Source organism: Chionomys nivalis, chromosome 23 (genome assembly GCF_950005125.1).
Source record: "Chionomys nivalis chromosome 23, mChiNiv1.1, whole genome shotgun sequence".
NCBI lineage: Eukaryota > Metazoa > Chordata > Mammalia > Rodentia > Cricetidae > Chionomys > Chionomys nivalis.
Window position 1 is genome coordinate 10,452,394 of NC_080108.1, and position 24,477 is coordinate 10,476,870.

The 24,477-nt window shown below is 37.3% G+C and overlaps 3 protein-coding genes across 3 annotated transcripts; 1 reads left to right on the forward strand and 2 right to left on the reverse strand.

The window, feature by feature from the left end:
* Positions 1-5,858: 5,858 nt before the first annotated feature.
* LOC130865544 (olfactory receptor 5V1-like) lies at positions 5,859-6,821 on the reverse strand. Its single transcript, XM_057756651.1, has one exon. It carries the CDS (start codon positions 6,819-6,821, stop codon positions 5,859-5,861), a length of 963 nt encoding a protein of 320 aa, XP_057612634.1.
* A 4,704-nt stretch (positions 6,822-11,525) lies between these two features.
* On the reverse strand, positions 11,526-12,473 carry LOC130865545 (olfactory receptor 5V1-like). Its single transcript, XM_057756652.1, has one exon. It carries the CDS (start codon positions 12,471-12,473, stop codon positions 11,526-11,528), a length of 948 nt encoding a protein of 315 aa, XP_057612635.1.
* A 5,299-nt stretch (positions 12,474-17,772) lies between these two features.
* Positions 17,773-20,037, forward strand: LOC130865251 (cell division cycle protein 16 homolog). Its single transcript, XM_057756194.1, has one exon. The coding sequence runs from the start codon at positions 17,901-17,903 to the stop codon at positions 19,761-19,763; it is 1,863 nt and encodes a 620-aa protein (XP_057612177.1). The 5' UTR covers positions 17,773-17,900; the 3' UTR covers positions 19,764-20,037.
* Positions 20,038-24,477: the final 4,440 nt, after the last annotated feature.

Below are 24,477 nucleotides of genomic sequence, written 5' to 3' on the forward strand. Positions count from 1 at the left end.
AAACAATTGAAGTTAGGAGGGACACATGTTGAAGGGATATGAGTGCATTTGAATGGCATTAAGGGGAATAAATATGGTCATATTTTATTGTACACATGTATAAAATATTCAAAATTAAATAAAATTTAAATATAGTATTAAAACCAACTATATAATGCAGGTAAATGTATTTTGTACTTCACCCTATAGACAGATAAATTTATGGTTGGCTTCTTCACTTGCTTTCTGCTACTGTGAAAAAAAATTGACTAAAATCAATCTGGGGAGCAATGGACTTAATTCATCTTACAGTTTACAGTCCATGATCCAGAGAATCATGACAGGAACTCAAGACAAGAACTTTGAGGCAGAAACTGAACCAGAAACTATAGAAGGATGCTGCTTACTGGCTTGCTCCTCATGGCTTGCTCAGACTCAGCCTGTTTTATTACCTAAGCCAGACCACATTCTCAGTGGTGGCATGATAGACTTGGCTTGCCCAAGTCAATCATTAATCAACAAAATATCTCACAGACACACCCAAAGGGCAGTTGGTTATGCCCTTTGGTTGATGGAGGCAAGTTTCCATTCTATCAACTCCAACCGTGCAGTTCTAGTTATCCAGATGTTCTGTGTTCATTTCTTTTTCTTTTATTATTATTTTTATAATTCATTTTACATTACCTCTCACCCTCGTTCCACCCACTGCTTGCACAGTACCACATGTGAACTCAACAGTGATTTAAAAGTATGACCAACATTGGCACAAAATCAAGCCAGACTAAATCCCAGCGTGGAAGGACAAGGTTAGTTATGAAATCGATCCCTAACTAAGGAGATATTAGCAATTTGTGGCTGCTAAGAAAGGGAAAGTCCAGCTGGACATAGTGGCCCACACCTTCAATCCAAGACAGAGGCCAGCCTGGGCTACAAAGCCAATTCCAAGACAGACAAGTTTATTATGCATAGAATCATGTCATGAAAAAAAAAACAGATAAAAAGAAAGGGAATGTCAGTTTTCAGTTTTATTCAGGAATGTAGCCCATGAAACACTACCCATGCTCCATTAGATGGGTATACAAAATACTCATATTCGCAAGACTGAATGGATTCAACTAGAAAAGTAAAACACTCGAGATCACACACAGAGACACACACACACCTGGGAGAAAATAGAGAGGTGGATGAGGAGTTAACTGGAGCAGAAAGAATGGCTATGAGATTGATCAAAATCCATTGTATGCATTACAAATTTCTCTATAAGAAAAAAAAATTATAAAGTAAAATAGACAAATATCATAAGAAATTGCTCCTCTGTTACTTTGCTCTTAGTGCTACAAGATTCACTAGTCATACGAGGAGATCAAACTGTGTTCAACAGGTGAATGGCAAAAACCCATTCATATAAACATACTACTGAATGAGCTCTGCCCTAGAGAAATGCCATCTGTGTAAACATGAATAGATGTGGATAATTAAACTGGTGAAATAATCAGTCACTGAATGATAAATAATGTATGCTGTAGCTTATATCTGAAATCTGAAGGAACCAAGCTCAAAGAAACAGAGAAAAGAAATGTTCATTAACAGAAGGGAGGAGTGTGGAGACAAAGAGAACTTGCTGTTGAAGGGTCTGGGAACATAATGAGACATCTACAACAAGCTAGTCAGTTGAGTGGAGTCTCTCACTGTCATGTCCATAACCAAAATCCTCTTTTCTCTGCTCTGTCCTAAGAATAGTTTGCCATACATGCTACTGTTTGGGGGCATTTTTCTGCCCCTGGGAGTTTAGAAAACTTTACTAACCAAGGTTAATATATGCAATACTCAGAATATATGTCACTCTTGCTATGTCAGGGAGCAAGCAAGGGGACAAAAGAGGTACAAAGTGCTCTGGAGGGTTTTGTTTTTTGTGAAATCCCAACCACAGTTTCTCCTCCCCCCAGTCCTCCTAGCTCACCACACATGTGGCTTCTCCCCTAGTTCACTCCCTCTCAGTTTCCCTTCGGAAAAACAGAGGCCTCCCAAGAATATCAACTGAACGTGGCAAAACAACGTACAATAAAACTAGGCACAAACCCTCATAGAAAGCTAAGTGAAGCAACCAAGAAGGAGGAAATGGGTCGCAGGTACAGGCAAAGGATCAAAGAGATCCCCCACTCCCACAGATAGGAGTTCCACAGATCCACCAAGCCAACAACCATTACACATGTGTGGAGGATCCAGGGCAAACTCACACCGGCCCCATTGTTTCCACTTCAGACTCTGTGGGCTCTTTATGAGCCCTGACAAGTCGATTCTGTTGGCCATGCTCTCCTGGTATCCTTGACCAATGTGGATTCTTTAATTCTTTATCCCCATTATCTGCAAGTTCCCTGAGCTCCAAGTTGAAAGACCCCATGGAGATCTCTAATTTGGGCTCTCTTTCTTTGGCTGTGGATCTCTGCATCTGCTCCCATCAGCTGCTAGAGGAAGGCTCTCTGATAACGATAAAATGCTGGTTAACTGAATTCAGCTGTAGGTTATGGACTGGTGATCCATGGGCTTATTTTGTGCATAAAAAAAAAATTGAGACCAGCCTGGTCTACAAGAGCTAGTTCCAGGACAGGCTCCAAAACCACAGAGAAACCCTGTTTCGAAAAACCAAAAAAAATTAAATAAATAAAAAAATAAAACTGCTTCCAGGTATTCAGTCTTGGGTGTCTCATCACTTGGCCATTTCCTGCAGCAACACATGCACAATTAATCAGATTAAATAAGATTTTTTTCCTATGAATTGTATTTTAATAGAATGTTGGATATAATTTAAAAATAACCTAGGTTCATAACAAGGAGGACCCTAAGAGGGATGCATGGGTATCCTTGGGAAGAGGAACTAGATGAGATCTCCTTGGAAAACTGGAGAGGGGGTTAGAGGAGAGCAAAAATGTGGATAGAAACATTAGGGATCAAGATGGTTGAGTTAGGGGTGGAATGGAAGTTTGAGAGTAATAAAATAGATTTCTTAATAGAGGGGCCATTATGGGGTTAGGGAGAAACTTGGTGCTAGGGAAACTCCCAGGAAACCATAAAGAAGACTCAAATTAAGACTCCTAGCAATAGTGGAGATGATACCTGAACTGGCCTTCTTCTGTAATCAGATTGGTGACTATCCTGTCATCACAGTGCCTTCATCTAGTAACTGATGGAAGCAGAGTCAGATATCTACAGCCAAGCACTGGGCTGAGCTCCAGGAGTCCATTTGAAGAGAGAGGAAAGGGATTATATGAGGAAGAGAGGGTCAAGATCCTAATGGGAAAACCCACAGGGACAGCTAACCTCAGCTTATGGGAGCTCACAAACTCTGAACAAGAAGCTAGGGTGTTGGCATGGAACCAGCCTAAGCCCTCTGCTTGTGAGTGACTGTTGTGTAGCTTGTTCTTTTGTGGGGCATCTAGCAGTGGAACAAACATATGAGCTGATGTATGAGCTGACTCTTTGGAACCTATTGATTCCAAAGGGAGGAAATTTGATTTGAGAGGGGGAGGAGTTTGGTCCTGCCTCAACATGATAAGTCATGCTTTGTTGACTACCATGCAAGGCCTTACCTCTTCTGAATGGAGATGGGGAAAGAGTGGATGGGGCATAGAATGGAGGTGGAAAATGGAATGGGGGGAGATGTGGTTGGTATGTAAAATAAATCAAAAAGTAACATAGGTGCACAGAAAATAATGAAACTTTCCGAAATTCTCACTTAAAATAATAGATATTGAGGGGAGTAACATCCTAACTAACAAGATTTAGCTATTCCTCACAGTGTTTATGAACAATAAAACCAATATAAATCCTTAAATATTTATAGTAATTTGTCAGTTAAAAAACAAAATGGTATCTGTAGAGAGGGCTCAAAGGTTAAGAGTACCTTGCTCTTCCAAAAGACCCAAGCCCAATTCGACCACACAATTGATGATGACAACTATCTGAAACTCTCATTACTGGGCATACAGTGCCCTCCCTCTGACCACCATGGACACTGCACACATGTGGTGCAAAGACACATGGAGACAAAATTCCAGAGTCCAACTCCAGTTGAGTTCTGTTGACACAGGACTGTTCAGCGAAGTCAGCAAAGAATGAAGAGTCTGACCACCGGTTGTCTTTCAAACTGAAAGCACCAACTAGCTCAAGCCATCTTTATTTATACAACTTCTAATGCATTCAAGCATGAGCAGTTTCAAATAATTTCTCTTCTTTAATCATTTTACAAGAATCATTGACAATTATTCACTTTAATTTCTCCTTTTTCCCACTCCTTTGACATTATTGACCTTTACCCTATATCATTGTAATGCAAGCCAAATGTTATATCTAGCTAGGCACAATACTCAAACTGTGCCCTAGCAAGCAGCAAACACGTGGTTACAAAGTAAGAAATTTAAGCCCTGTGATTATTTCTTAACAATATTAAAGCATCTGAGTATATTATGATGTGTAGGAGAATATTTTCAGGTGTATACCGGATTCTAAGTTACCTATATGTCACATTTATTAAGTGGATTTCAGTTAATAATACTATACTTTATGAGTTCTAAAAATAGTAATGATCATTACCTAACTCTTTAAAGGTTGGGACTAAAGTTTTTCTTTTCTTTATGGAAATTTCTGCGTGCTTTTTTTTCTTTTAAGTGAACTAAGAGTTTTAGAGTTCTTTACTGATATTTTGACATTGGAAAAATATCTGAGTGTTCATGTCCTGGAACCAGAATTATATCTGACTTTTCATATCCTATATCCTTATCTTATATGTTTGAGATTTTGATGTCATTTTTAAAAGAACATTTTTGAAGTTCTTAAGTCCTTTGGAGTAAATTTATCTCTTTTTGAAACTGAATAAGCAATAATCATTGCTTTAGTGAGTCCCTCTTGTTCACTCAGGATAACTGCAAAGGCAGCCAGGGGCAACCAGAGAAACCAGTTTCTGTAACAGATCAGATTAATTTAATTTTGGGGGGCATTTGTTACCAATCAACTCGGGCACATTCATGACTAGTATAGCAAAATTAAGAGTTATCATAAGAATAAAAGCAGGGAAAGTTACAGAGGCCTGAAGCCCATGAGTTCTCTAGGATTAGTGCAGGAGTCTGCAGTATTGTTTCCATAGGTTCTTGCCAAATGGATGGGACTCTCCAAAGCAACTTGCAGTCTAAGAAGCTCCAATTTGAAAACATTTATGTGCCTTTCCCAGGAATTACAGCATGGTTTCTACCAACAAGACACCCACATGCATAAAAATAAACAAATATTTAAGTAAAATTAATGGGCGAAGAAAAGTTTCAGAAGTTAAAAGCACTTTCTGCTCTTGCAGAGGACCAAAGTTTTTACTCTGACATCCACATGCCTACTAACTACTATCTATAACTCCAGTTCCAGAGATCCAACACCCTCTTATGGATACTGTGAGAGACAGGTGGATGAGGACACACAGGAATACAATGTGCACATATATATGTGCAGAGAAGGACTTCATGCTCATAAATAAAAACCTTTTAAGAATAATGAAACATAAAAAGAAAAAGATAAAGACCTGCAACTACATGATAGATGTAGAATTGGAAAAAATAGAAAATACAGATATATGAAAAATAATTGTAGGCATGAAGGTTGATATAGACTTTTATACATATAAGACAACAATCGACATAAAGTACTTCAGATAGACTACTTAATCTATTCAGTCTCAAATAGTTTTATTTTTCAATTATAAATTTTATTTCAAGTAGCTATAGAGATGCACATAATAATATCTGATTTTATATCAAGTTTGTGTTCAATTCCATTCTGGGAATACATTGTTTCATTATTTTCCTACTCATTTCTATAAATTCATTCTAAGCAGACTTTTAAAAATTCTTACATCGTACTTTCTGTGAATATATCTGAAGATGTGAGATTTTTCTGAGTGCTCCTTTGACTTCTGTGTTTCTCAGGCTGTAGATAATGGGGTTTAACATAGGGGTAATGACCCCATACAGCATAGAGATGAGTCTGTCTCTGGCAGGAGAATATTGACTGGATGAGGGATGGATATAGGTAAATATGGCTGTGCCATAGAACAAGAAGACGACAAGAAGATGAGAAGCACAGGTGGAGAAGGCTTTGCGCTTCCCTTCTACTGATTGGATCTTTAGGATGGTGGACACAACGTATATGTAAGAGACCAAGGTGATCAGAAAAGCACCAAAGGACAAAATACCTCCTTCAACAAAAACAAGCATTTTTGCCGTGTAGGTAGATGAGCAGGAGAGGGCCATCAAAGGTGGGATATCACAGTAGTACTGTTTAACTTGATTTGACTTACAAAAAGACAGGCTAAATGTGGACATTGTGTGGATGAAGGAGTTGAGAAATCCAGCTGCCCAGGTCCCAAACAACATCTGCACACAGCGAATTGTGGTCATGATGAGGGAATAACGCAGAGGGAAGCATATGGCCACATACCGGTCATAAGCCATCACAGCCAGCAAGAAAACTTCAGTTCCAGTTAGGGCCACCAGGAAATAGAGTTGCAAAGCACATCCAATGAAGGAAATGCTGTGATCTTCAGTCAAGAGGTTCTTCAGTATTTTGGGGACAGTTGTTGATGGGCAGAATATGTCTAGCAGGGACAGATTGGCCAACAAATAATACATGGGAGTGTGAAGCTTTCTCCCAGTCACTATGGCCAGGAGGATGGCCCCGTTTCCCAGCAAAGTGATCTGATAGATGATGATAAAGGCCATGAAGAGGGGATAGCGCACCTGAGGGAGGTCAGAGAGCCCTATGAGGATGAACTGAGTCACTGTGGTAAGATTGTAGGCTTCCATGTCCTCTCTCTTAAAGGGGTTTCTAATGGAAATGAAAGAATAGAATGCAGATTAGTGTGGCAAGGCATGGAACTTGTGGACAATGGAAATATCAGGCTAATACTGAATTATGTGTGTTCTACTTCAGTTACAAATTTGGGTACTTAAAAGATTCTGTAAAGTAAAGGATATGGTCAACAAGACAAAACAACAGCTTACAGAACTGGAAAAGATCTTCACTAACTCCACATCAGACAGAGATCTGATCTCCAAAATATACAAAGAACTTGAGAAATTGGTCAATGAAAGAACAGATAATTCAATTTTAAAAAAATGGAGTACAGACCTAAACAGAGAACTCTCAACTGAGGAATCTAAAATGGCTGAAAGACACTTAAGGAAATGTTCAGCATCCTTAGTCATCAGAGAAATGCAAATCGAAACAACTCTAAGATTCCATCTTACACCTGTAAGAATAGCCAAGTTCAAAAGCACTGATGACAACTTATGCTGGAGAGGTTGTGGGGTAAATGGAACACTTCTGCATTGCTGGTGGGAATGCAAGCTGGTACGGCCCCTTTGGATGTCAGTGTGGTGATTTCTCAGAAAATTAGGAAACAACCTTTCTCAAGACCTAGTAATACCACTTTTGGGTATATATCCAAAGAATACTCAACAGTGCCACAAGGACATGTGTTCAACTATGTTCATAGCTGCATTGTTTGCCATAGCCAGAACTGAAAACAACCTAAATGCCCCTCAACTGAAGAATGGAAACTAATTTTTGTTTCTTTAAAAATAGTTTTTTTCATTGCCATCACATATTAGGAAGTTTACATAGAAAATCTGGGGACATAGCAACAGACACCAAGAACACTAGGGAAGCATAAGAACTTACTTTAAAATTTTGTACTCAATCAAACTGGAAAATCTAAAATATTGAATAAGTTTATCAATAGATATCAATTATTAGAGTTAAATCAAGATTACAAAAGGATATAAACAGATATATTACCCCTAGTGATTAAAAAAAGCAGTAATTATAAGTCTCCCAAACTAAAAAAAAAAGGGGGGGTCAGATGGTTGAGAGAAAGAAAGACCTTGTAACACACTGCTCTAAATGGATTATCAAGTCATTCCCCTCAAAATTCAGGGAATCCTATGGAAGAAGAGGCAGGAACAGTGTAAGAGCCAGAGGGAAGAGAGGACCACAGGATAATGATGCTCGGTAAATGAACTGAAAACGTCTCTTATGAACACACAAAGACTGAAACAGTAAGTCCAGAACCTGCATATGTCTGCAGCAAGTCCTCTGCATATACATTGTAGTTATCAATTTGGTGTTTTATGGGACTCTTTAAGTGGGGGAACAAATAATGAAAATTATACAAAAGAATTTTATACACAAAGGACTTGAAAGTTCTTCCATCACTTTATCCTATGTAAGAAATATACAAGTAATAATAAGATTCCTGATATTGTTGATATGGTGGTGTGGACCTTTAATTCCTACATTTAGGTGGCTAAGGCAAAAAAAAATTAATTTGAAGTCACCCTGGATTACAAAGGTAGGCTCTCTTTCAAACCAAAGGACTGAGAGAGAACAATTGCTGGAAGAGTGGTATTTTCTCTTCTGAAACAACAGCATATATTGGAAAAAATGAGAAGAAAGTCTGGCTGACAATCTCTTCAATTCATGAAATACAACAAAGAAATTTGTTACAAAATACAATGTGTATATCACTAAGCAACTGAATGACAGTGAACACCTGAATGACAGTGATCAAAACAAAACTGTTTCTTATCAGTATTTCATTTTCAAAAGATCAAAATCCTATCGAACTGTTAGAAATCTGTCTACAGATATGTCTAATTAATATCTGAGAACAACACAGTAGGTATATAAATATTGTAGCAAGTGCATAAATATAACACCATTATCATAAGAGCAATATCTACAGAAGGTAAATGCTAGTTTACACAATAAGCTATTTTTGTAGTCATACAGAAAAAAATGACTTTTTAATGCAAAGACTATAATAAATTAACCAATAATTTTCTGACTAATAAACATACATGTTTGTTCCCAAATTGTATGACTAGGATGTATATAAAATAAGTGATAGTTTATTATCCTTATATTTTACACTTAGCTTTTTAAAGGGATTGAATAAAACACATTGTCTTGGTACATACAGTACGGAACTTGTTCATGTGGAGAAGGTGCTTTTATTTTTTTCAACAATTTCTTCTTCCTAATACAAACATAAATATTAAGGATTTTTGAGGAATTAGAAAATAAAAAGCAAAATGATACCATCAAGTATTTCTCAAGAAAATTTTATGTAACACCCCTAATGTACAAATGGATAACTTTCGATTAGAGATTCTGGCAAGCTTTTACTAATCTATGTGTTTTGTGTGGTTTTTTGTATAATGTGTATTGAATTGGTATACATGGCAAGCATTAACCAACTGTTACAAAATATCCAGAGTTCAAATGTTCTTAATATCATTCTTTCTTACCAATTTTAATATGGTAAATACCAATATATGAAGCTTTGCTCTTAATGCATTTTTCAAGTTACTGCCATACACAGAAAAAGAATCAGTTGCTACTGAAAATCAGTTTGTTAATAACTAATACCAAACTGTGCTCTATCAGTTCTTAAGTTCTCAAATGCTCACAATCCTGCAGGCAAAAATAAAAGAGAAACCTTAAACCTTGGCATAATTAAAACTGTATTTGTTTTAATATAAGAACCTTAGTAAAAAATAGCATAGGCAATTTTTGCCTTAAAAGTAGGTCATATTACCAGTTAAAACTTGAGAAAATTAAAGCAAAAGGCCTGGCCAACAAATTACATCAGTAGATGAAAACGAAGTCCACACTTGAATGTAAGATTCACATCAGGGGTTAGCGCATCATTTATATTATCCCTGCTTTATCCTTAGGGAGTCACGATAACAGGAACCGTAGAGAGACAATGCACGTTACTGTCAACCTATAATGGGACCACATAGTTAATTAATATAATGTAAGCACATGAATATTCTAACACTGACATTTTAGTTTCTGGTAAAGGCCCACCAAATGTGTTCAAGCCCTGAGATGCAGTCAATGATACATATAAAATACATATTCATAAACTTTTTCAAACTATTAATTTAGTTTTATTAAACTCAATTGAGTTGTTTTCATGTAAAATAAATAAATGACAGATACATGTCTCAATGTAAAAAAAATGGACATGCCATATGGAATATTGTGGCCAGACAACATCAAAGAATAAATGTATGCAAAAATTGCTTCAAAATATAGTTAAACTATTAAATTTTCAATGTATTTTCTTTGTTGGACTCAAACCTTACAATTTTTTACCATTATCATATGATGAATCTTGTGAAAGTTATGTCATCCTCATGATGAACATTAAAGAGCTCAGATCCAGTATCAATAGAAACACAAACTGATTTGAACGCATATCTTGTAACTTGACTCTTCCTGCACAGTAATTATGAAAATAGTTGGCTAATTGACTGATAGGTGGTAGATAGATGCTAGAGCTATGGCTTAGCAGTTAAGAGCACTCATTGCTCTTACAGAGGACCGGGTCCAGTTCTCAGAAATGATGGTGGTGGTTCACCATCTGTAATTTTAGTTTCAGTAGATTTAATATCTTCTTCTATCCTCCATGGACACCAGGCGCACACATGGCACACATACACACACGCGGGCAAAACATTCAAACACATGAAATAAAATCTAAAAACAACATTTTCCAAAATAAAATAGTAAGTGTAGGTAGATAGATAATAGATTTGTACTTGCAGTTAATAAACGCATAAAAATTGAAAGTTAATGAACACTACAGTGTTTTATTTTTGTCTATGAATTTTTAGATAAAATGAGAAATTTACAGACATAATCACTAAAAAATAATATAGCCAGTTATGGGGGAACATCTTGTGTTGATTTAGAGTTTTGTTTAGCTTCCCTGACCAATAACTCCTTGATGTCCCATGCCTCGCTCTGTGGTTTTCATTTAATGACCCATGTCCTATGGGAGTAACCTTATTATTCCATACAGGATGGTCTCCTTTTGAAATTATTTTTATTATTATTTCTCTTATTTTTTAAATAACAATTAGTACCAACTTTAATTCTAAATTGCTAACTGAGTACATACAAACTAAATTCAGACCAGTTTAAATGGTTTAAAATGACACTAACTTCCAAAGTCAAAGAAATTTGAAATAACAGAGATCATGGATATGAAAACCAAAGAAGAGCCATCATATCCTTTATGGCTTATCTTCTGGGAAACCAAGCTATTCTCTCATGATATTGGTGAAAAGATTTTTAAAAAGGCAAAGATTTTTGGAATCAATGAAATCAGTTTTTAGAAGTATAATATATGTAAATAATAAATATAAGCCCAGAATGCTGGTATATAATTATAGGCATGTGTGTGGATATAGCTGTTGATACATATAAGACAGTAATAGATGTAGTTACTTCAAATAACCCACTAATCCTATTCAGTCTCAAATAATTTTATTTTTCAATTACAAACATTAAAGTGGATACAGAGATGTGTATAATAATATGTGAACTTTAATGCATGTTTGTTATCAATTTTTTTCTTTACATACATTGTTTTAGTACTTTGCCACCTGTTTCTATATATGGATTGTTAGAAGAGTTTGAGGGAGACTCTACAATCATGTTTTCTGTGAACATATTCTAAGACGTAAAACTTTTCTGAGTGCTCCTTTGACTTCTGTGTTTCTCAGGCTGTAGATAATGGGGTTTAACATGGGGGTAATGACCCCATACAGCATAGAGATGAGTCTGTCTCTGGCAGGAGAGTGTTGACTGGAGGATGGGCGGATATAGGTAAATATTGTTGTGCCATAGAACAAGAAGACGACAAGAAGATGGGAAGCACAGGTGGAGAAGGCTTTGCGCTTCCCTTCTACTGATTGGATCTTTAGGATGGTGGACACGATGTATATGTAAGAGACCAAGGTGATCAGAAAAGCACCAACCCCAAAAATACCTCCTACCACTAAAACAAGCATTTCTGCTATGTAGGTGGATGAGCAGGACAGAGCCACCACAGGTGGGATATCACAGTAGTACTGGTTTACTCGATTGGACTTGCAGAAAGTCAGGCTAAAGGTGGACATTGTGTGGATGAAGGAGTTGAGAAATCCAGCTGCCCAGGTCCCAAACAACATCTGCACACAGCGAACCTTGGTCATGATGAGGGAATAACGCAGAGGGAAGCATATGGCCACATACCGGTCATAAGCCATCACAGCCAGCAAGAAAACTTCAGTTCCAGCTAGGGCCACCAGGAAATAGAGTTGCAAAGCACACCCAACAAAAGAAATGCTGTGATCTTCAGTCAAGAGATTCTTGAGCATCTTGGGGACAGTGGCTGATGGACAGAATATGTCCAGCAGGGACAGATTGGCCAACAGGTAATACATGGGAGTCTGAAGCTTTCTCTCAGTCACTATGGCCAAGAGGATGGCCCCGTTACCCAGCAAAGTGATTTGATAGATGATGACAAAGGCCACAAAGAGGGGATAACGCACCTCAGGGAGGTCAGAGAGCCCTATGAGGATGAACTGAGTCACTGTGGTAAGATTGTAGGCTTCCATCTTCTCTGTCCACACGATGCTTCTAAGGGAAATGAAAGCAAAGAATGAATATTCGAGTGATAAATCATTGATCCTGGGGCTGAGAAAATGGGAACAGAGCAGAATGTGGTGGAAGAAGAATTGTCTTACCTCTATCATATTTACTATTCTCTCATCATGGTAGATGTTTTTGGAATTATTTTGAAAGTATTTCATTGAGTATTTTTGTATCTATGTTCATATGGGAAATTGGTTTGTAATTCTTTTATTTTTGGGGTCTTTATATTGTTTTTGTAATACAGTAACTGTGGCCTCATAAAATGAACTTGTCAGTGCTTCTTCTGTTTTGTTTTGTTTGCTTGTTTTTTGTGGAATAATTTGAGGAGTGTTGGCATTTACATTGGCTATTCTTTGAAATACTGGTAGAATTCTGTGCTAAAAGCATCTGATCCTTGACTTTTTGGGGGGTGGAGGTTGGAAAATTCTTGTAATTCAGTAGGAGTTATGGGTATATTTAAATTGTATATCTCATCTTGATTTAACTTTGTTAAGTGGTTCCTATGAAAAAAATTTTCATTTCTTTTACCTTTTTAAGTTTGGTGTAGTAAAATATATCCTTATGATTTGTAAAGCATGTCTTATGATTCTCTGGATTTCCTTGGTGGCTGTTGTCTTGTGGATTTTCCTTTTAGAAGTTCTAGAACTTCTGGGTATCCATAGTTATTCTGAATATAATAAAAATCCCCATCCCATATCAAGAGGAAATTCAGTGAGTAACTAATTCATCTCTTTATTAATCATAGAAAAATCTTCAGGTCTTTTATTTCATAATTAATTAAACGTTGATCTATTTTTCACATTACCATAAACATTTGATTCATTTTGTCAAGGTTTATTTCAATGTGTATGTCACTACCTACTACTTTAGTCTAAATTAAGTTCTAATTAGTCCATTACACAATTGCCTACTTCATATTTTCTACTACCTAATTATCATGTTACATAAACATATATATTCATTGGTAGATAAAACTTCAAGTTTATAGGCAATCACATCAACAATGGAGTCGGAAACATGAATGACTCAAATATTCTACTTGGAAGAGATAAATGTAGAAATGCTTCTATAACTTTAATACCACATCTTTAAGATATGAGCAATAACATTTTCAATTCATGCATAATAAAGATGTTAAGCAGACTGTTTGGGAGAAGTTTGTCAGAAGCCAAAAATTAGTATTTTATTTGACTTGTGGTTTTTGAAAACATTTTTCTACAACACCACATACTGACAATTCATAGAAAAACTGGTTAGAAAATAAAATGAAATTTTACATCTTATAATCCTACTCCTATTTATTTTGCCTGGTAAAAACAATGAATACATTCTTCATTAAGTTAAAATGAACAGAAAAATAATAGAAATGATACATAGTGATTTTCTCGCCAAAATTATACAAAGGGTTTTTTCATCTTTCCCCCATATAATACATCCCTACATTTAGAAAACTAAGACCAGAGAATTATGAATATGTGGCCACCACAAACTACAAAGCAAGACCCTGTTTCAAAATAAAAGTAAAAGAGATAGGACTGTGGTATGCTCCTTTTCATTCCTCAGGCAACAAAAATTTGGAGCATATTTCAGAGTAAATAAACTTCTATTGCCAGTCACTTCAAATCTAGAAATATAACAAAGAAAACTATCAAAATACTTACAAAATATGTGTATGTCATTATGAAGTTGATGAAGGGTGTTCCTGAGTGAAAACAATGGCAATAATAGGAACAAAGTGAATCATATCAGTTATTAGGGTTTTGAATTTTAGAAGCCCAATGGAATGCTCAAATTTTATCCTATGTGTTAATCTTTCAAATATAGAAGAGATAAAAGCAAAATACGACTCTTTTTTTTTTTGCAATAGCAACATCTTCAAGAACAAATGTTTACTTATCTACTAACTCAGTTTTTCTCACAGAGATTTGGCTCTTTAAACATGAACTATAAGAAATATACTTTAGAACATTCTGGTTGATAAATTTACCCAATTATTAAGATTATATAATCAATATATACACAACAAAACCCAGTAACATTTTTCTTAATTTTGTGTGCTATTGTTTCAATGTATTCTATGAAACTTATGGTTCCATCTATACAGATTTACTCACATGCAAAGGCTTCATATATTTGTCAACCATTTTATTCTAATATCAACATAATTTTTCTTAACAACTTGTGATGTAATTAAAAACAAAAGATTTTATCAAGAACAGTTATCAGAAACAGGTTTTAGAATCTTATGTAGTTATCAATAGTTTCTACACCAGAGATTTAGGAAAGCTTTATTAAATTTAATCTCTTCAAGTGTATTTTATGGTTATGTGATATAATTGGAAATTGTAAACATACAGGTGGGAATTAATGAAAAGACTGTAGGGAAACCATTACATTTCTACTGGAAATTACATAGGCTTTCTTACCATTTCTGACATACAACTTTTCGTATGGTGGATTCAAAAATTACTACACAGGAAGATTTTTTCATTTTAGAATAATCAAATTTCTGCCACATAGGAAGATATAAGGAGATGTAATTTAGTAAAAATAGAGCATATGTAGAATAAATTATGGCACCTTTAGGGCTGCATTTTATTAGCATATCTGTCAATAGCAATAAAATATTGTACTCATATAAAAATTAAAATATATTACCAATAAATAATTTCAGCCAGACAAATCAAACGATCCAGCAACAAATTACATCAGTAGACAAAAATGAAATCAGCACTTGTTCTTAGGACTCACACAAGGGGTTAGTGCATAATTTATATTTTCCCGCTGTCCCCTTGGGGATGCAGAATAACAAGAACTCTAGAGATAATAACCACATGACTACAACTTAGTAATAGGGACACAGAGATAATCAATTTGATGAAAGTTTTAATATAATTCTACATTACATGAGTGCCATTTTTGTTCCTTGTAATGGTTCATGGAACTGTCCCACCTGGAAAGAACTTGGCCAATGCTAATCATGTGGTGTAAGATGTATGCTGTTATTTTCAAGAGTTTCTTTTGCAGATAACAATGATTTTTCCTGTTATAAAAGGTTGGGTTTGCCTCATCGGGTATGGCAAGACAGAATGCTTTGCAGTAATCACATGGCCAAACCAACTTAAGAAATACATTGGTGATAGTGACTTTTTGTACCCACAAACATCCTTCGATGAACATATCATCCCATTTTTTTTGCATTTGAACTGTTTTTATTTAAAAAAAAATAAAAAACAACCAACCCAAACCCAAACTAGGTATAAAACTTTTGTTCCAAATAAATAGTATACAAATGGTTTCTTCTTGTGTTCATTTTTAAAGACTTAAGAAAGTTCTAATATCATAAATAATTTCTTCCTCAGATTGATTTTTGTAGTCCAACATTAAAAAATAAAGCCCGAGTAAGTGGAAAAGTGTATAAATTTGTCATTTACGAAAAAATGGTTTTTCTCTTTGTTTCTTATGCAATAGAAAATAAAACCATTATAGATTATAATTTCTTATACAGTGTGGTAAAACCTATGAAACATGCACTTCATAAGCCTCTGACCACATGCAAGAAGGGCTATTTGTTAAAATAGACTTTACTTTTGCTAGGTAAACATGTGAAGGTCTCAATTTTAATATTAAGCTCAATAGTTTTGAAGGCATTAGGTTTAGAATGAAAATAATTTATAACAATATTCAACATTGTTACCCACAGCTAATGGCAACTGTGGTCTGACGAAATGAGACATTCTAGCAAAGTATGAAAAAGCAAAACATGGATTTTTCAATTGAGGATTACTTGCATGTATTTGAAGGTTTTAAGACACAGGAAAATACTAATTTATTGTTGGTGTCTTCCGTGTCTCAACTCCATGATGTAGTTTAATCACCAATGCTATCTTTTATATGTTTTCAGGGAAGTAGTTTACACCTGTAACAAGGATTCCACTATTTTCAAAGACATCCGTGGATACCGTGGGCTTGTCTGTTAGGAACGGCAAAGCTGGCACTGATGAGTTGGATTTGCAGGTTTAGCAAGTGTTTCAAAATTTCAGCTTTTGTTGGTGATGGAGAGTTGGTGTTGGGATAACGAAGCAATTTAATGATATTTATACTCTGATATGATTTCAGGATTCAGTTCTTTTATGTGCAATTGAATCTGCTCTGACATCTTCCTTGACTTTTTTATTTTCTCTGTAGTGAAGCAGCCACTTCCATCTTCCATTTTATATAGGTTTTTTTTTTTTTTGGATTTTGACAATTCCAGTTGTACTAATGTTAAATTTTCTAGTATGTCATCATCTGATACCACGAAGCTGCCCAAGCAAAACAGCTCTTGGCAGGTGTCATTCAGAACGTTTTCAGGGGTGTCCTCCCCGGCAAAGATGACACTGGCCATTCTAACTACAGGTATTTCCTGTGTTCGAAACCCTAGCTCTACACTTACTGGCTTTGTGTAATAGGTGCACTGGGCACTGTCAGAGGAAGAAATATACTTTGAGATCTCTGGGTGAATGTGTGGCTGTACATCATCAGTCTTGTCAATGGAGACAGAGTTCACAGACCCAGGCTGCATATTAATATCAGCCTCTATTTTCAAATCACTGTCAGAGCTATTTTTCTTACTGTTTTAGAGCTAGTCTGTTTTAATGATATATTCACTATTCCACTTACAGTGCTGATAGAAACCAATGTGTCTGCCAAAGACTTATGTTCAACTATTTTTCTGGTACTACATAAGGGTACACTGGGCTCTAAGGCAAAAGGTTTTATGTCCAGATTTCTGTTCTCCACACAAATTGCTTGCAATAAGTTTCCTGATTTTATGAGTTTTTCAAGAGGCTTAAAGTTACCTCCATATTTGGGGGATGAGGTAGGCCTGCTTAATTATGTATCATGGCATTGTACCTTTTCTAAGAAAGATAAACTCTCATTCTGCTCGCTTTGGACACAGAACTCAGATATCTCACCAGGCAGTTACTCTGCCTTCTATGTCTGCATTGGTTAGAACCTGTGGCATTTCAGAAGAGAGAGGCACTTGTACTTCAGTTAACTTATCTTGTCCCATTGAAGTCTTAGGACCAACAAAAGAATTTTCTTTTCCTAGTATTGTTAAATCTCCTTGCTTAATCTGGGAGAACTCGCTACTTTTCTCAGACTGTGTATCATGAAGCTTTAAACATGGAGAGGGTTGTGTTTCTTCAGTTTGTGCTATTGGATCAGGACTAGAAGTTGGTGATACTTCTTCTATTAGAAGACAATAGGAAGCTGTCAGGAGCGGAAGTGCCGTGTGGCGCGCGGGGTCTGGTCCGGGCGGTGGTCGGCGGGCGTAGGTCCATCGGCCCCGGAGTGCGCGCGGAAGGTTCGATCGGGTGTCGGGTGCCTGTGCTGGCCTCGCGGCCATGAACCTGGAGCCGCTGCGGAAGCGCGTCCGGCAGTACCTGGACCAGCAACAGTATCAAAGTGCTCTGTTTTGGGCAGACAAGGTAGCCTCACTCTCTCATGAGGAGCCCCAGGATGTTTATTGGTTGGCTCAGTGCCTTTACCTCACAGCACAGTATCACAGAGCAGCCCATGCGCTCCGGTCACGCAAGCTGGACAAGATGTATGAAGCGTGCCGATACCTTGCAGCTAGATGCCATTATGCAGCAAAAGAACACCAGCAGGCTCTGGACATCCTGGACATGGAGGAGCCAATTAACAGAAGGCTCTTCGAGAAGTGCTCAAAGGATGAAAGCAGCCTGAAAGACCCGTCCAGTGACTGGGAGATGTCCCAGTCCTCGATAAAGAGTTCGATTTGTCTTCTCCGAGGGAAAATCTATGATGCTCTAGATAATCGCACCCTGGCTACCTACAGTTACAAAGAGGCTTTGAAGCTTGATGTCTACTGCTTTGAAGCATTTGATCTTTTAACATCACACCACATGCTGACAGCACAAGAAGAAAAAGAACTTCTTGACTCACTGCCTCTTAGCAAGCTCTGTGCTGAAGAACAAGAATTGCTACGATTTGTATTTGAGAACAAATTAAAAAAGTATAATAAGCCCAGTGAAACGGTCATTCCGGGGTCAGTAGATGGCTTGCAAGAGAATCTGGATGTGGTAGTGTCTTTAGCTGAGAGACATTATTATAACTGTGATTTTAAGATGTGCTACAAGCTTACTTCTGCAGTGATGGAAAAGGATCCTTTCCATGCCAACTGTTTACCTGTGCACATAGGAACTCTGGTGGAGCTGAACAAAGCAAACGAACTTTTCTATCTTTCTCACAAATTGGTGGACTTATATCCAAGTAATCCGGTATCTTGGTTTGCAGTGGGATGTTACTATCTCATGGTTGGTCATAAAAATGAGCATGCCAGAAGATATCTCAGCAAAGCTACCACATTGGAGAAGACCTATGGGCCGGCGTGGATAGCCTATGGGCATTCCTTCGCTGTGGAGAGTGAGCATGACCAGGCCATGGCTGCTTACTTCACAGCAGCACAGCTGATGAAAGGATGTCACTTGCCAATGCTGTATATTGGACTGGAATATGGTTTGACCAATAACTCTAAGCTGGCGGAACGATTCTTTGGCCAAGCTCTGAGCATCGCTCCGGAAGACCCCTTTGTCATCCATGAGGTTGGAGTGGTGGCTTTCCAGAACGGAGAATGGAAAACAGCAGAAAAGTGGTTTCTTGATGCTTTGGAAAAAATTAAAGCAATTGGAAATGAGGTAACAGTTGACAAATGGGAGCCTCTGCTGAACAACTTGGGGCATGTCTGCAGAAAACTCAAAAAATACGCTGAGGCTTTGGATTACCATAGGCAGGCCCTGGTGCTCATCCCTCAGAACGCGTCCACCTACTCTGCTATAGGATACATCCACAGTCTGATGGGCAACTTCGAAAACGCTGTGGACTATTTCCACACAGCTCTTGGTCTCAGGAGAGATGACACATTTTCTGTGACGATGCTGGGTCACTGCATTGAAATGTACATTGGGGATTCTGAAGCTTATATCGGAGCAGACATTAAAGACAAATTAAAGTGTTATGACTTTGACGTGCATACAATGAAGACACTAAAGAACATAATCTCACCTCCGTGGGATTTCAGGGACTTTGAAGCAGAAAAACCAAGCACAGAGGAAGCAGGGATTGCACCCTTGGAAAATGCCAATAAAACTCCAGAGTCCAGACCTTCCTTGGAAGAAACTTTTGAAATTGAAATGAATGAAAGTGACATGATGTTAGAGACATCTATGTCCGACCACAGCACTTAACTTGAGACATTGGTCCAGGACCCCACCCCACCCCCGTGTGCTAGTATAGATCAGTATTTCCTTGCATCCTTGATAGTCTTCAGAATTTCCCGCTTCCTGATGTGAAACCAGACTGCTTCTCTATGTTGAGGACCAGTGGCCTGAATTGAGAGATGGGATAGCACACCTTGGCTGCAGATGTGTTCTGGTCTTCTGAACCTACCAAGTAGTTATATGTAGTGGAATAAAGATGGAAAACTGTTCATTGTGTCTCTTTTTCAATAAAGACTTTGAAATAAAAAAAAAAAAAAAAAAAAAAAAAAAAAAAAAAAAAAAAAAAAAAAAAAAAAAAAAAAAAAAAAAAGAAGACAATAGGAAAAGCCTGAGGGAATGTTAATTTCCTCTGCCACCTCAGAGGCACAATTTTCTTTAAAAAGTATTAATGTGTCTGTCTTTAAGTCATTGCTTTGTGTCTCTTTCAATGGTTGTCTGGGTTCCACAGGATACACTGACATATAGCTAGCTGAATTTACTTTTTTGTTTTTTTATGAAGCCCACCTGTGCTTGCGGTTCAACCACTTCTTTATTTCTACTCTGTAGTCCTGAATTTGGCACTGGGGTCTTCTACAATTGTTCAACTTCACCAGCTGCCCTTTCCTCCCTGGAGCTTGTGGGTGGTAATACCATTAGAGATAGGTCAGTATCAGAATATTCCCCTGACAACTCCATGCGAACCTCCTTCCTATTCACGGCTAGATCGGCTTGTTTGGGAAATACTGAATTAAGTATTTGCAAAGTCTTTTCTTGGTTTAGACTACTCCTGTCATTATTCCTTACTTCTGGGGGGGGGGCATCTGATATATTAGTTATTGCTGGAATACAGTTAAGGGATGGCTTGTTTCCCAGGGTAGCAGAGGTTGATGATGACACTACCTTGTGATGGTTCTAGAACCTCATTTACAGACATGCTGAAGTCATTCTGAGTCTGTAGAGAGGCATCTAGTGGGCATTTTGTTTTGTTACTGGTTAATGAATAGCTAGAACTTTTAACTGGCTACACTGCCTCTGTTATCAATCCATCAGCTGATGTCGGAAGAGGAATCTCTGTAATGGACACAGGCTATTTCCATTACTGGGGGCAGGCTAGGTTCCTCCATTTATTTGGAACTGCTGGCCTTTCTCTTTGGCTGAACTCTCAGCCAGTAGGGTCTGAAAAGTAACTCTCCAACTGAGTCAGAGATTCTGAAAGGCACGTTTCATGTGGGGGTGCCAAGTCAAATCCATAGGACAGTTTCTCAGCGAATGCCGTGTCTTTCACTCCATCAATGACAGGCTTTTGTCCACCTTATAAAGGTCTTGGAATCTGTGCTTTACTAAGATGTTTGGAGGGATTCCTTCTATGGGAAGTGATTTCTTTGTTCCTAGAAGTGCACAACTAAGGGCAGGAATAATATGTATGTATTGATATGTATCTCACTCTCAGAGAGATGCCATCTTCAACTTTTAAGTCCTTTGCTCCTGTTGATTGAGGTGAATGGGATAAATATAAACCATGTAGACCCATTTGCTCATCTCCAAAATCTGGTTCTGGTGTTAATGCTGAAGATGTAAGTAAAATGAAAAATTCCCTATCTTCTAAGCATTTGATGATTGCCAATTGCTTATTTTTAATGTGCTCCATTAGCTTATCAATGTTTCTTCAGAAATCATTTTTAGTGACCAGGAACACAGATTTAGGTTAACCCCAATATCTATGTTCTGATGTGCAAGAAGTTCCATCAACTTCTTGGAGTTGTAGCCGAGTGGTGGTGGTGCACACCTTTAATCCCAGCACTTGGGAGGCAGAGGCAGGCGGATCTCTGTGAGTTCGAGACCAGCCTGGTCTACAAGAGCTAGTTCCAGGAGAGGCGGCTCCAAAACCACAGAGAAACCCTGTCTCGAAAAAAAACAACAACAACAACAAAAAAAAACTTCTTGGAGTTGTGCAGAACAAGAGCAGTCATAAATTGAGGCAAGTTTAAAAAGAATTGGTGGGTACATCAGAGATGTAGATACAGAGTAATGAGGAAAACTTGTCTATAGGCTCAGGATTCTGTCTGAGGACATTCCTTCATCTCCTTGATGAATATGTTCTTAGATATTTCTTTGAGACTTCTGCAAATGGGAGTATTTCCATGATGTCTTTCTCAGAATGCTTTTTATTACATATAGAAGGCTACTGATTTTTTTGTTTTGTTTTGTTTTGTTTTTGTTGTTGTTTTTCAAGGCAGGGTTTCTCTGTGGTTTTGGAGCCTGTCCTGGAACTAGCTCTTGTAGACCAGGCTGGTCTCGAACTCACAGAGATCCGCCTGCCTCTGCCTCCCGAGTGCTGGGATTAAAGCCATGCGCCACCACCGCCCGGCCGATTTTTTTTTTTTTTTATACAGTATCCCTATGAAGTCTTTGCTGGCCTAGAATTCATTGTGTCTACAAGTCTAATCTCCATCCTGTAAAGGGTCCTTGTTCTCATAAGTTAATTTTATATCCTGTCACTTTGCTGAATGGATTGATACTTTCTAGAAAGTATGGCTGTGACTTTGTATGGCTCCTGGGCATGGACTGGACTGGGTTCATGTTTCTTATGCACAGTTGATCAAGGAGTCAGAGTTATTGTATGTCTGTAAATTGAGTAGGCAGAGTTTATGGTATATATCTGAATTAAGGAGATAGATTTAGATAATCTTGGTAGGCGTACTCTCTGTAGGAGAGGAGTCGTGAGGCAATAAATATCCAGGAGGTGAGGAAACAATGGTGCAGATTTCTACACACACTGTCAAGACCGTCTTATGAACCAGAAGAAGGCTTTGCTCTCCCTCTGGGCCTTACCCTAGGGAGAGCTTTACCATTCTTCCATGCATCTCAGGATAGAGTTCTTGACATAGCTGTTCTGGTGAAATCTCCTACCTAAATCACCAGCAAGTAAAGATTATTTTACATGTTTTCTAATTTGTTTCCCTTTAATTTCCTTCTCTTTATTCATTTATTGCTCTGGCTAGGGCTTTCAGTACTATATTGAAAAGGGAGTGGAGATAATGAACAGCCTTGTGTTATCCCCAGTTTTAATGAGGTTGCTTTAACTTTTTCTCCGTTTAGAATGACGCTGTCTGTAGGTTTGCCACATATAGTCTTTATCATGTTGATGGATGCTTCCTCCAGTCATTTTCTCTCTAGGACTTTTATCTTGTAAGTATGTTGGATTTTATCAAAGGTCTATTCTGTATCTTTTTAGATAATGGGATTTTCTTATTAAGTTCATCTATATAGTTTATTACATTTATCAACTTAAATAAGTTGAACTATCCCTATATCTCCATGATAAAGTCATCCTTAGTATGGTGGATAATCTTTTTTATTTATGCCTGCATTCATTTTGGAAGCATTTAATTGAGAGGCTTTGTATATTTTTGTATAGGGATATTGGCCTGTGTTTCTCTTTTGGTGTATCTTTACCTGGTTTAGATATTAGAGTGATACTGTAGAAAGATTTTAAAAGTATGCCTCTGCTTTTTAAAAAATTAAAAGGTATTGATTGTAGTTCTTTTTAATATTTATTTATTATTTATATAGTATATATTTATATTTTATATTAATATATTTATATGATATATGTACTATATTGATAAATTAATTATATACATATTTATTATTTATGTCTGTATGTATTCCTTTATGCCAGAAGAGGGCACCAGATCTCACTACAGATGGCTGTGAGCCATCATGTGTTTGCTGGGATTTGATCTCGAGGGACCTCTTCAAGAGCAGTCAGTGTTCTTAACCTCTAAGTCATATCTCCAGCGTTTCATTGTAGTTCCTTAAGAGACTGTTAGAATTCTGTTATGAACCTATCTGCAACTGGGCTTTTTCTTAGTCATAATGTTTTTACTATTGTTATAACCTCTTGTTTATTACTCGTCTTTTTAAGATGTTCATTTCTTCATGGTCTAGCTTTATTGGTTCAGATGATTCTATAATATATAATCATGTAAATAAAATTTTTCCATTTCCTTGGGATATTAAAAGAATGGATGTAGTGGTTTGAATAGGAATGGTGCCCATAAACTCATGTGTTTGAATTCTTGGTCATAGGGAGTGGCACTGTTAGCAGGTATGACCCTGTTGGAGTAGGTGTGGCCTGTTGGAGGAAGTGTGTCACTGTGGTTGTGAGCTTTGAGGTCTCACATGCTCATTCTTTGCACAGTGTGACACACAATCTCTTTCTGCTGCCCACAGATTGTGATTGACAGCTGTCAGCTCCTTCTCCAGCACTGTGTCTGCCCACACACTGCCAATCTTCCCACTATAACAATAACGGACTAAACCTCTGAAACTCTAAGTCAGCCACAATTAAATGTTTTCCTTTATGAAAGTGTCTGTGGTCATGGTGTCTGTTCACAACAGTAGAAACCCTAAGACAATGGAGCATAGTTTAAAGTTTTTGTTTTGTTTTTTGTTTGTTTTTACAAACAGCATTTTTCTGTCCTTTCAGGCTTTGGGGCCTATCCTGGAACTCACTCTGTAGACCAGGCTGACCTCAAACTCACAAAAATTCACCTACTTCTGCCTCCTGAGTGCTGGGAGGCATTAAAGGCGTGCGCCACTACTGCCTGACTAAGTATCTTTTATAATATACTGAACTTTTATCTGTTGTAATATTTCTTTGTTAATCTCAGATTCTATTAATCGGGGTCTTTTGCCT

Excerpts from the sequence above, each read along its gene's own strand:
- LOC130865544 (XM_057756651.1), bottom strand. The coding sequence starts at position 6,821 with ATGGAAGCCTACAATCTTACCACAGTGACTCAGTTCATCCTCATAGGG.
- LOC130865545 (XM_057756652.1), bottom strand. The coding sequence starts at position 12,473 with ATGGAAGCCTACAATCTTACCACAGTGACTCAGTTCATCCTCATAGGG.
- LOC130865251 (XM_057756194.1), top strand. The coding sequence starts at position 17,901 with ATGAACCTGGAGCCGCTGCGGAAGCGCGTCCGGCAGTACCTGGACCAG.